Source organism: Drosophila gunungcola, assembly GCF_025200985.1.
Source record: "Drosophila gunungcola strain Sukarami chromosome 3L unlocalized genomic scaffold, Dgunungcola_SK_2 000005F, whole genome shotgun sequence".
Lineage (NCBI taxonomy): Eukaryota > Metazoa > Arthropoda > Insecta > Diptera > Drosophilidae > Drosophila > Drosophila gunungcola.
Window position 1 is genome coordinate 1,538,122 of NW_026453180.1, and position 13,247 is coordinate 1,551,368.

Genomic DNA, 13,247 nt, shown 5'->3' on the forward strand with positions numbered 1-13,247 from the left:
CCCCAAATAGCGATTTTAGCTCCCCTTGGAACACTTTTGACTACGCCTCTGCTAGACGCAGACACCTGAAAATAGAACACCTTCTAGCGGTTATGTTCGCCTGGTGTTTCAAAACGAAGACAATGAATTTTTGCGTCGCAATCGACCGACAAAATTCAATTTTTCGTATGCAAACTGGGCAGTTCCTGATTTTAAAGTACCAAGCCAACAGAAAGCTCAGCAAGCGACCAGAATCTTAAGCCAGTGTTTTGCGATCAGCTGTTATTTTACAGGATGGCTGCCACAAAATCCACTCCCATTGGTTGACCAATAAGAAGAAAGCTTAATATTGGAAGACAACCGTTAGTTTGCAACATAGCGCAAACTAGAGATGAGCAAATAGTTTGATTCCTTGTTCGTGTCACGATTTTGACACGCCAGGCACGAAAATGTTTTTAATTGTATAGGGCTTGCCGAAAAAAATAGGCACGAGCCCGTAAACTTTAAAAACTGAAATGTGGATTTGGTAATTTTAAAACATGAACTTTTCGAGAGGCAACAAATAATTTATTTATATTAAAACGCGGCTTAGAACTAGCAAATAATCGATCAAAGGCTTACGAACGAGTATTATTGGCTTAATATCGGAGCTAGAATATAATTTCGCTAGTAAATTCATGGGCAGATTACTAACTTAGGGCTACGGAATGCAGGTGTAAAACAAGTTAAATGCGCATAACAACTATCTTAGGGGCTAGGAGTCTGATTATCTGACTAGTTGGGCTAGGATGACTAGGATGAGAGTGATTGATCGAGGAGGACTACTCGCCTCAGGACTCGCCGCACATCTTGCGCAGCGACGCGGTTAACACTCAGAAGGCGGCCATCGAGGGACTCCGGCTGTTGCGCAGGGGCGTGAGAAGGGGGGTGACCGGACTGCTGGCGCGGCTGAAACAACTGGAGCAGCAACTGGAGGCCTCCTCCGGCTCTCCCTCGCCGGCGGCCTTGTGGTGGTACGGAATCGGTCGCTTGCGGGCACTGTAAATACAAAATTCAATTAGTAAATGATTTGTATCCTGAATAAAAAGCAATGAAAAATCAAATAAATAACTCACCAAACTGAAAATCGTAAGGAACACAAAAGTTTTGGCTAAAAATCAAACAAACAAAATCCTATAAAACCCCATAATCGGTAAGGTGACAAAATTTATTTGCGGCTTCGCTATATTACGAGAAATTAAGATGACACATAATTGGAAAGCTACAAAAATATATAAAAGAGAGAAGAGTGTGGTGGTGGATAGTTAATAAGTCAAATTATAAGTAGTTCCTGAGCCAGCTGAAAAAAAACAAAATCATTAAGAAGAAATCAGGCGTTACGTGTTGTGTATAAATAAAATGTCAAATCAATGCAACTCAAGCGGCTATTGGATAATGGCAATCAACTAGCGTCTTGTACTGCGCGGCGGTGATCGACGGCTACAAAATTAAGGGAAATAAAAAATAAAAAAAAGGAATTAATAAATTTTAAGAATTATTCAAATAAGGCTGATAAAAACCAGGAATCCCGCCTAGCTACCTTGTTATGCGACGTCTGTCCAGAAAGCTTGGCGAGCCGCGACGCCTCGGAATGGAGGGCGACCGAGATCCGGACTGTGAGGATCCGGAACCACTGCCGGAGGAGGAGCTGCCCGAGCTGCTGTGCGATGAGCAGCTGGAGCGGGAAGAGTGGGACCCGGAGCGGGACCTGGAACTGCGCGATCCGCTTCGACTGCTGGATGAGCTATACCTCCTGGAAAGATAAATGGAATGCAGCTTTAGTATATCTAAATTACAAGATTTGTATAATCCTAATTGGCCTAATGTGTTCCTTAATAACTTTTGTAAAACTTTCGTTATTACATTATTGAAAAACATTATTGTGGAGCTCCAGGTATTTGTATCCATAAATTATAGATATTCGTTTTAAATAAGTTTCGCATTCCGGATTATCATGGAACCATTTTGTTTAATGGGAAATGCTTAATTTCAACTAAAAGGTTAAAAGGTGTTTATTAGCTTACAAAGAAAAATAGTAATTCATTATCATTATACATTGAATTATATATGTTTAATTGGGGTTTGCTTCGAATAAAAAAGAATATGCAAAATATGTGGAAAATATCCTAAATATGTTAAATATATGGGTTAAGTTTCTATGTCTTATAGGCAGTATTATATCGAGCTTCATGGTTTAAACATTGTTAATGTTTTTCTTTAGTTTTTTTTGGAAATTGGTACAATCAGGGTATTATATCTCAAGTAAATCTTTCCCTTAACCATTATCTTAATTTTTACACAGTTGTACTTACGATCTTGAGCGGCTGCTGGAGTGATGTCGATGGTGGCTCCCGCTGGTGCGCCGCTTGCTCCGACTCCGGCTTCTCCGCTCGCGACTCCGGCTCCGGCGCGCCGCACTCTCCGCCGCCGCTGCCGCCGCCACGGTGGCCGTGGATACCTTGGAGACGATGGCGTCCACCAGCGAGCTGTCCGCGAGCGCTGCAACTAGGGGCTGTGGATCGTGAATTTTGAAGGGTTTTATAACGATTTTCGGTTTCTGTTGGTGCTGATGATGATGATGATGGTAGCTAATACTATTGGCGGCCACAGCTGCGGCCGCTGCTGCCGCATTGAAGCTAATGGGACCGCCGCCGACACCACCACCACCACCACGGATATGCGGCGGATGCCCCAGTAGAGCCGCACCCTGCCCACCGGCCACGCCCACACCTGCACCGGCCAGCGACAGCAGTCCCGGATGCCGGGCTCCATGCCCGAACAAAGCCGAGTTGTAGACCAGTCCGCGGGCCAAATGGTGCGCCTGCTGCTGCTGCAGACTGTGCTGGTGGTTCTTGCAGATGTTGTAGTGGGTGGCGGTCAGCAAGGGACCGTGATTGAGGCGGTTGGTGGTGCGGTTGTAGGTGCCCGGGGTGCCCGCCAAAAAGGGCAGCATGCCCGGGTTATTGTTGCTGCCGCTGCCGCTGCTAGAGTTGCTACTGTTGGGATTCGAATGGGGGATTCCGCCACCGCCACCACCACATGCATGGGGATTGTTAGTACTATTATGTCTACTGTTTGGGTTATTGTTCAGCGTGCGGTTATGGAATATGCGCTTCCCGGGAGGATGCTGCTGCAGATGTGCTGGCTGGTGATGCGTCTGATGCAGCTGGTGCTGTGGAGGCGGCCTGCTGTGATGCAGGTGCATCTTGTGGCCCACTGTCGGACTCTTGGACTCGCCATTTGCCGCCACGTGGGGCGTCTTGCAAATGGGCGGTGTGCTGGCGTCCCTTTTCTTGAGCGGCGGCGGCGGCTCCTCCACAGACATGGCCAGCTCCTGCTCCCGCTCACGTTCCCGCTCCTTGGGCTGCTCCAGCGGCAGTATAACCGCCAGAGGCGGCGGGGGCGTGGTCGTTGTCATTGGGTTAATCAAAGCGGTCACATTGTTAGCAACAAGGAATTCGCTTAGCGAGTTACGTTTAGTAGCGGTCGGTAGTAGGTCGCCGCTGCCACTTACTTCGCCGCTGCCCTCCTTGGCCGGGTCCTTCTCCATGATCCTGATCTTTTGCTTGGCCTTGGCCGCTATGCCCGACTTGAGCTGCTCCAGCATGCGCAGCTCCTGCTGCTCCTCGTGCTGCCGCCTGCTCTGCTGGAACTCCTCCAAAGCGGTACCATCCACTCCTGTTTCGGCATCGTCGCTGCCATCGTCGCTTTGGGCTCGCAGGCGAACCACTGGAGCGGGTTTCGGTTCCCTAGCTTTCGAAGGCCGCTTCTTGTCCTGAATGATGTCCTGGTAGCGTTCCGGATGCCTTTCTGCAGGGGAGTAGCGCAGCTCCGAGGAACTTGAACGGGAGCGACGCCTCGCAGGCTTGGGACTCGCTTCTATCGCCTTGCTTTTGGGTTTGGAAACGGAGCTCTCCCGTTTCACACTCCTGCGGCGCTCCTTCTTGGCTGGACTGGCCTCCTTCTTAACCTCCTTTGCCGGCTCTGGTGTCCTACTGCTCCTCCTCTTCTGTTTCCTGGGCGTGGGCATGGGTTTGGGCGATGGTGTCCGCGAGGCAGACGACTGGCTACTGCTGGAGCTGTCTGAATCCGAGCTAGAGCTGGAGGCTGCTCGCTGGCGCTTAGTCTGCTCCAGGGCCACCATCACCGACTTGGTGCCCAGGATATCGTTGACAGTGTCCTCGGCCGCCTTGAAGGGATTGAAGGCAGGTGTGGGCACCACCGTCTTCTTGGGCGGTACCTCTGGGGAATGGGCTGGCGATCGGGTGCGTGATCGGGAGTTGCGACTTAGCTTAGTGTAGTCCGTTTGCTTTCTTTCCCTCGCAATGGAGGGGGAACGCTTGCGGTTGTCTTCCTTCTTCTTGGGACTACGCTCTTTGGGCGAATTTGTGGGCCGGGATTCCTTGGCAGGACGTTCCCTGGAGCGTTGCCTCTCCTTGGAGCGGTGCTTCTCTTTGGAACGTAGTCGCTCCTTGGAACGTTGCCTGTCCTTGGAGCGTAGCCTCTCCTTGGACCGTGGCCTTTCCTTTGATCTTTGTCTCTCCTTGGAACGTTGCCGCTCCTTTGATCGTTGCCTATCATTTGATCGTTGCCTTTCCTTTGAACGATCTTTGGATTTGTCTCGTCTTTTGTCCACTGCCTGTTTCTTATCCTTGGACTGTTTTCTATTCTTGGACTTGGATCGCTGTCTTTCCCTGGATCGTTGTCTCTCCTTGGATCGTAGTCTTTCCTTGGATCGTTGTCTTTCCTTCGAACGCTCTCTTTCCTTAGATCGTTGTCTTTCCTTGGACTTGGGCCGCTGTCTTTCCTTGGATCGCTGCGTTTCCTTGGACTTGGACCCCTGTCTTTCCTTAGATCGTTGCCTTTCCTTGGAACGCTGTCTTTCCTTCGATCGCTGTCTTTCCTTAGATCGTTGCCTTTCCTTGGATCTCTGCCTTTCCCTGGATGGCTGTCTTTCCTTCGACCGCTGCCTTTCCCTCGACCTCTGTCTCTCCTTAGACCGCTGCCTTTCCGGCTCCTTGCGTGGCGGAGTGACCGCCGAGCGTTCCCTTTCCCGCATCTTATTATGACGACTGTCTATGGAGGCTTCATGTGGCCTGGATTTCGTTTCCTTACGACGTTCGCGAGAACGACTGCGCGTGGCATTGTCCTGCTGCGAAGCCTTCTCATTGGCCTTGGAGGATTTCCCTCCACGGGACTTGTCCGATTTGTTCTCCTTGCGCGATGGAGAGCTGAAACCAATTGATATTTACAGTTTTCGTACTTTAATATATACAAAATCGAAACTTACTTTGAGCGCTCCGAATCTGTGGAGCTGGCACGGGCGCGTGACTTCTTTTTCAGCTTCTTGTCGCGCTTTTTCTGCATAATAAAAGAGTAGAAAGTGTTAGTGGACTGACTAAAATGTTAGGCGCTCTTGCTAAGAGTCTAACTGTTAGCAGTAATGTCAAACACAATTCATTTTTTTTATGGCATGATAGACATATGAAGTTCGAGTTTTGTGCTTTAAATTTTGCAGCGTTTGACTTTCGCAAGCATTCTCTCTAGAGGACTGGAAACAGTTTTGATTTTGCTTTCGCTTTTGCTTTTTTTTTCTGTTTTTGTACAAGAGTTTTGGATTGGCTATCACTTCGCACTAGATATCATATGGTTGTTATTAATTAGTAGCTTAAAGAAAACAGTCAAATGAAAGTACTTACAAAACTACAAGAGAGCCATTGAAAGCTATCCTATATCAATGAAGCGCCAAGGGTTTTTATAAACAAAATATAAATTTCTTTTTGTTTCTTGAGTTTACTTAAATTACTTGGATTGAGTTTTGTTGCAAAAACGATCTACGTGTAACTGAAAATCGTTGGTAATAATTTTACAAAATATAGGAAATCAAGAAAAATGGAGGGGTTAGCCACAGTTCTTAGAATTATACTTTACAGGAAATACTGTGTGGATAGCCCCTTTAAAGCAATGACTTTCTTCTAAGCAACTATAGGAATGAAAGAATAGGTAAAGTATTCAGAGAGAAATCATAAAGGTTATACTAGAATGCGTTTGAAGCCTTTTTACCTTTTACAATATTTGTGGGTGATTTTTGGTAATTTTTTTTGTTTACTAATTAAGTTGTATGCTTTAGTATTTATAAGGTAGAGAACGTTTTATAATGCAGGATTATAGTTCAGTACTTGGTTATTTTGTCAATCGTTATTTTGAATGTTTTATTTGGTGGAAAAAGAAGTAAATAAGCAAGAGAAGAAATGGCGTATGTTTAATATTTGGTGAACAATTGAAACAACGAAACGAAAAGTCAAACGAGTTATCATCATATACAGGTAATAATATCATTAATATATAAGAGAGAGAGAGGAGGCAGTAGTACTTCCATTCGGATTTTATTGGTCAGACGTAATAATTAGTTGGGTTGTTAGTCAAAGGATGAGTCGTACAATAGAGGTATAAAGATATATGCATATGTTACAAAATATTTGCGGTTGGGTGTGTTAGAGAAAGAGCTTCAGAACTGGACTACTATATTTAGTTTGGAGAGGTTTGGTTCACATCAATTTCATAAATGATCTTGAGTGTTTGGCCAACGAAACATGCACTCCATCCCCACTCTTTTGGCTTTCTCTCCTCGCACATTTCTCCGCGGATAATCGATAGCATAAGTGCTAGAGGTCTAGAGCCCTAGCCCTTGCATACCTTGTCCTTCTTGGCTTTTTTTCGGGCACTCTTCGACTCGCGCCTATCCTCCTCGCTGCTATCGTCCTCATCCTCGGTGTCCTTGTCGTCATCACTCTCGCTGTGCTTGCGCTTTCGCGACTTTTTCTTCTTTGACTTACTGCAAGTAGAAGGTTAGACAGCATTTAGAATTAGTGCATCCACAATCACGCTTATTTGTCAGCTATTCAAAAGTGTTTTGAGGTGCTTGCTACGACACACAGATTAGATTGGACAAGGCAACACTTTTGGCAGCCCTAGAGCTCCAAAATACTGGTTAGCAGCAATGTATAAATAGGTTTACTTGTGGTTCAGTGCTTTTACCTTCATCGAATACTGCGCAAATTGCTTTGTCTTAACATTATAGAAGGTAATCATAACAATAGAAAGAAAGATGAGAAAGTAATTCGCTTTTAATTTTTGCAACACACAGAAAGACCTCTTAACTTTATTGTTTATTGTATTGTATTTTGTTTTTATTTCTAGTAGATCTTTACTTGTGTTTTGTTTTGTATTTTGTAATTTGAATTTTTAGTTGGCAATGCAGTTTCTATGGTTTTATAGATTGTAGAATCGAATTATTACTTACCGCCGGGTAGTTTTTATTTTTGGGGGGGAAATGAGAATGGGCGAATTGTGGGGGAAATATTTGTGATCAGTTATGGTTAGTATAGATTGGTTGGGGTTTCGAGTGGGTGAGTGTGGAGTGTGTTGGCTAGTGGACAACCCATACGTACTTAGATCCCTGATCACTCTACTCACTCTCGCTGCACACGGATTCAAATAAAAGATTGTCTTGGCAAGTGTTAGGTTATCGAAAGTATATATATTGCAGAAAGGCATTTGAAACATTTCACTTGATTGGATTGGTATTGGTTCTTATGTTTTGGTTTTTGTTTTTTATTTGCTTTGTAGGATAGTGTTAGCTCGGTTAAAACTAAGTGTGTGAGTCATTTGTACGTGGCTTTTCGCTTCTTTTTACTTTCTTTCTCATATGAGTCCCTTTTGTGGTTTCAAATGCAATGTAAAAGAAGGAGTAGAGACGAAAAACAAAATGTATTAAGCAGTTGATTGATAGTTACATAGTATCATTGATTTTTTTTCACGCTCTAAGCGTACGTGCTTACATTTGACTATGTACGATATAAAGAACAAAACCAAAAAAATCATGACTGTAGAGTCCAAACAAAGAGCAAAGGAAACAAACACAGAGCTACGGTTGTCGAAGGATTGTAGATTTGCTTTCCGGCCAGGACTCTTACCTCTCTTTCTTGTGCTTCTTTGACTTTTTCTTCTTGTCCTTCTTGCGCTCAGGACTAGCCGAACTGGAAAAGATAATGATTAACGTTTAACAATTATTAACAATTATTATATCTACCAGGGACCGTAATCATTATAAGTTTTATTTTAAAAATCTAAAACAATGATTATTTGTAAAGTTTCTTATAGTGCAGAGATGTTTAACAGGTCAATGCAAAAATATCGTAAATAAATTTTATTTCAGTTAATTTTTTTTATTTTTTACCCATTAAAATCATTATTTGCAGTCCCTGATATTAAGTGAAGTACCCACCTTTCCCTGGCACGCTTCTTGCGCTTCTTCTTGTCCGACTTTGAGACATGTTCGCGCTCATCACCGCTGGTGGCAGCCGCATCTCCTTCATCGCGATCCCGCTCCCGCTCGCGTTCGCGGGATGGAGTCCGCACTAGGGCATACCGCTTGCCGGTCTCCTTGTCCTTGCCTGCTGCTGCGGCAGCGGCCGCCGCGGCCAGGCTTTCGCGCTGGGCGTCCAGTTCCTTTTGGAGAGCCACGCTTTTGGCCAGATCCTCCTTCGCCTTGCGATCGCTGTCGAAGCTGCTGCCCTCCACAAAGTACTCGGATATGTTGAAGGCCTCGCGCAGCTTGGCGTTCTTCTGCTGCTGAGCTTCGGCTATTTGATGGGTGTCGCGAGCACTGCAAGTGGAAAATTAATGCAATTTATTAATATTGGTTAATTCAAGAAAATATTTATATCTGTTAAAAATGTTTATACTATACTATGCCTTATTAAGGCATATACAATCAGTCCCTCAGTCAGTCAAAATAAACAAATAAATGAATTCTATTTTTTTAATCTTATTTACAAACGTTTGGTTCGCTAATACTTTGCTTTACTCGTGAAAATAAAATCCGCACCTTTTAAAAGTCAATGAGAGACTGAAATATATTGAAAATAAAACGAATTCGGCCGTATGTAAATTTGCAGGTTAAATGGCCTGGTAAATAAATTGAGTGCAAGTAAGATTAAGAATATAAAAGCCAGCTTTTTATTGTTTTTACAATTGTATAATATATACAAATATTACACGAACTGCTATTTTATTTTCAAGGTAGGGTTAAGTGAGTTTTGGCTTTATGTAAATATAATAAATCAAAATAAAGTTAGGCCTAATATATGTGCTTAAATAAATAAACTGGGTTTTAGTTATCCAAGTGGCTACCTGGTGGCCACCGCACTGCCGCCGCCCAGCAGCAGTGTCTCCAGCAGGCTACTCGAGGAGTACTTGAGCAGCTCGAGCAGCACGCTGCCATCGATGTTGATTTTCGCATGTGACGCAGGCAGCGGCAGCTCCTTCTTGTGGATGGAGTGCTCAGCTGTTCGGTGATGACTGGATTCAAGTGCCGGCACTGGCACCGGCACCGGCTCCGGTTCCGTCTCTTTCTGCTGGCAGGCGCAGGCGCACTCCGGGAGTGACCTCTTGGAGACTGCTGGTCGCCTGGTCTTGTTGGCGCCGCTTGCCAACGCCGGCCGCAAGGGCTTGAACTTCCTGGCCACCGCCGCATAGTTCCACGTGTGGGCGGTCAAACGGAAGCCTTCGTACTTGGCCAGGTACTCCCGGTTGTCGTGTTGGAAATAAGGTGCCTTCTTGCACTTCCTGGCACTGTTGACGGTGGCACTTGGAGCGGAGGAGGGGCTCGGACTGGGGGGATTGCTACCGGGCGTGTTGGATGTGCTCTTTTCGGTCGCGCTGGTAGTTAAGGAGGTGATTGCGTGACCTGCGCGTTTGCGTCGCTTTCGGCGTTTCTTAGTTTTCACCACCTGCACCGTGGTGGCTGCCATCATCGTTGTTGTGGTTGTGGAGGCAGAGGCCACCGAGGCAGCCGCTGTGGTTCCCACTGCCGCCGTTGCCGTGGTTGTGGATGATGTGGTGTTACTGTAGATCTCCGAAGAGAGCATGCTGGGTTGCCCTTATGTCTTAGTTTTTAAAGATATTCACTTTCATATTTGTTATCTGTTACACGATTGGAAAGCTTATATTGCCTTTATAAACATTTTAAATTATTTTTTTTAACTTGTTTGTAAGAAAATATATAGCTTTTGAAAACGTTTGATTCTAAAAATTTAAATCCATGAATGCGGAAGACGGTTGGATTACGGATTTTTGAGTTTTTGCTTTAATTTTCGATTATTATTTTCATACTCACGCGTTTTCAGATCATAAAAAAAATATATATATATTTTTTATTTTATAGATCCTGGAATATTGGTTATTTGTTACACGATATTATATTACCTTTATAAAAAATTTTAAGCATTTATTTCTTTAAACTTGTTTTCAAGAATTTATATTATTTTTGCAAAACGTTTGCTCTTAAAAGTTTATTGCTTATTCCACCTTAATCCATGAATGCGGAAGACAATGGATTTCAAATAATGTTATATTTATTAATATAAGTTAATTTACTGTCTCATCATGGATTTAGTAAATTTAATTTAATTACTTGTCGTTTATTAATTTTATATTCACCGGTTTTCAGTTTTTTTTGTTTGTTTTTAAATAAAAAATATTTTTTTTGCAACTAAATAATTTATTTTAATAAATTATTAATTTTATATTCACGTGTTTTCAGTTTGTGTTTTGTTTGCTTTTAAATAAAATATATATGTTTCAACTTTATAAATCCATCAACTTTATAAACTTTATAAATCAACTTTATAAATCGGAAGACAGTGGATTGTAAAAAAAGCAATGCTTTGTATTTTTTTATTTTATAGCGGCGCATATATAATTTTTTTTTTTACAATATAGTTCAATGTAAATAAATTTAGAAGTCCATGTTTTTTGGAAGACAGTGGATTTCAAATATATTTATGCTTTATTCAAAATACAAAAATTGTTCGTTTATAAGATCATTTGCTAAAATTTCATCGATTACGACTGGAAGACGATGGATTAGCATATATTTGTTTACACTTTGGGCTACATTATGCAAACCCGAGATGGTTTTTATAAATTTATGTATCCTTATACTTTTGGAAGACGTTGGATAATATTTTTAGAAGACGTTGGATGTTTGATTTACTCCGGTTGCGCACTTTGCTGCTCCACTTCGCGACTTAGACTAATTAATTACTGACTAGGTTTGGAAGACTTATTTAGTGATTTGTTGCATTCGTTCGGCTTAGGTTTCAAGTGTTGCCTTCTGCTGTCCTGACACCATTTCAATTTCCATGGGGCTCCACTCTTTTAGCACTTGCAACAACCACTAGAATAGTAGACACAGCGTTTAATCCACGGCTCGGCAGCGGGTTGCAATGCTGATTTAGGGGTGGCCCAAGGGCTGCTTCCTGTTATCAACGCCGGCACCACCACCACCACTGGCACCACCACCGCCACTGGGTTTCCCTTCAGCGGGTGCATTCGCTTTTCCACTCCTCCTCCTCCTCCTGCGTCACACTTGAAGGGCTGCCTGGGTGCCGAGCACTCCCTCCAGGTCATTGGGAATACGATTCTTATTTTGGATTTCTCTTTTGATTAGTAGGCTTATGCCTGCATTTCCTGCCTGGCTCCTGACAAGGCGGTTATTGATTTTTCCAGCGATTTTTCAGCCCGATAAAGGGGCAACTTTTTCCGGGTCCCCTGCGGCTTCTCGGCGCCAACTCCATCGCCTGCCTTTCGCTGTCTTAGTCGTTCTTCTTAGAAGTCTTTAATTGCCTCTAATTTGTATGTAAATATATATATATATATATATCTAGTTGCTACGCGGCGTTTCCTGAGCGTTTTGGCCAACTTGCTGTGGCTTTGGAAGACTTGAAGTGACTGAAAGTCGAGCGCATCCCGGAAAATCTTTGCAGCAGCATTTTCTCTACCACTTCTCGATTGTGATTGGTCCCCTGGATTCCAGGGGGGTTGCAAACTGGGAGCTGCGGCGGCGCATGTGTGGCCTACAGCTGTCGTGTGAGCTGGCCAAGATTTCACCAGACCACCGTCGTTTTGTTTAACCGTTTATTGATTTGTCCACGTTGGGCGCACGTTTTATTTTAAATTACATAAGCCTTTTCTACTTACGCTACGCGTCCGAATTCATCCTTGGCCAGATCTGTTTTGCCCTGTCCCATCAACTTCTGGCGAAACGAGTCCACATGGGTCTTGATTTCCTCCGGTGTGCGTCTGCGAAAATCGAATTTATATTGATCAGATATATGTCAGAGGTTTACAGTGAATAATTCTACCTTTAAGACTAGCTTAATTGTTTTGTATAAGGCTTAAAACGGACTTTGCCACTATCTAGAGTTTAAAACTGGTAGGAGGTGCTTGAATTTTTTGTCCGCCTGTTCGGACATGCGGATGTCTTTCACTCAAAATAATCTGTACAACTGAAATGCACTTTTTTCACCACCAGCTAGGAGTCCGGACCACCGGAAGAGTGCTCACATGTGACGCACCGAGGGGGTGTGGGTCGTTTGCCCGCTTAGGGGTGGCTCTCGCCACCGGGCTGGGGGTTGAACGATTGTACATTTCGGCGCGTGTGCGTCCGCTCTCTGGCAAGAAAGAGCGTTTGGCTACCAGGCGCCAATGTAAACAAAAACAGAACAGGAAGCAACAGACCCAAACCGGCATTATGTAATTGCGGATTGTCCATTTAACATGACATGCATGCAACACCGAATAGATCCCCTAGCTCACCCTTCCTTTTCGAGAATCTCCTCGAACTCCAGACACTTGACTTCGATCTTGCGCTTGCGGTCGTGGTCCAGAATCTCCTTGTTGGGCGGCCTGTTCAGCTGGGCGTCCAGCTTCTTGGTGTCGTCCTCGGCGCGATAGTCCTTGTCCTTCTTCCCGGGCCGCACACATGCCCAATTGCGCTGCACGTGTCCATTGGTGCCGGAGCCACGGGGCGTGGTCAGTCCAATGCCGTTGTACATGCTGCTGATGCCGATGTCCTGCGGAGGCCCTCCTCTAAAGCATCAACGTCTGTTCCCGGCAACCACTGGGTGCTCCACCAGCGCTGCAATATTGCACAGGGAAAATCGATTTCAGTTGCAGTATGTGCAAAAGTGGGTTGCAATCAGTTTGGTTTATTTGCTTACCTGAGTTTTCCAATTTTGCACGCTTGTAACAAAGCGCTGGGGTTCTATCTTCTAACTTTAATTAGTTGTTAAACACTTTTTATGTCAAAATATGCCAAATTCCTGCAAAAGAATGCCGCCACCAGTGTGGCTGCTGGAAATTCAAAAAAATATTCCACCCGG

At 44.2% G+C, this 13,247-nt stretch overlaps 1 protein-coding gene across 9 annotated transcripts; it reads right to left on the minus strand.

Annotated features, from left to right (window-relative positions):
- Positions 1–519: 519 nt before the first annotated feature.
- Positions 520–13,218, minus strand: LOC128259542 (serine/arginine repetitive matrix protein 2). Of its 9 annotated transcripts, none has more exons than XM_052991990.1 (11): positions 13,086–13,218; positions 12,682–13,003; positions 12,064–12,165; positions 8,306–8,686; positions 7,995–8,057; positions 6,715–6,853; positions 5,309–5,379; positions 3,533–5,249; positions 2,331–2,530; positions 1,559–1,771; positions 520–1,017 (listed from the first exon to the last, which is right to left on the minus strand). In XM_052991990.1, the coding sequence occupies exons 2-11, from the start codon at positions 12,918–12,920 to the stop codon at positions 852–854; spliced, it is 3,291 nt and encodes a 1,096-aa protein (XP_052847950.1). In that variant the 5' UTR covers positions 12,921–13,003; positions 13,086–13,218; the 3' UTR covers positions 520–851. The 9 variants fall into 9 exon arrangements, 7 of the variants coding, with proteins under 7 accessions (XP_052847950.1, XP_052847954.1, XP_052847947.1 ...); XM_052991994.1 differs by adding an exon at positions 9,214–9,927 and having other exon boundaries at positions 2,331–5,249; XM_052991991.1 differs by lacking the exon at positions 520–1,017 and adding an exon at positions 1,154–1,458.
- Positions 13,219–13,247: the final 29 nt, after the last annotated feature.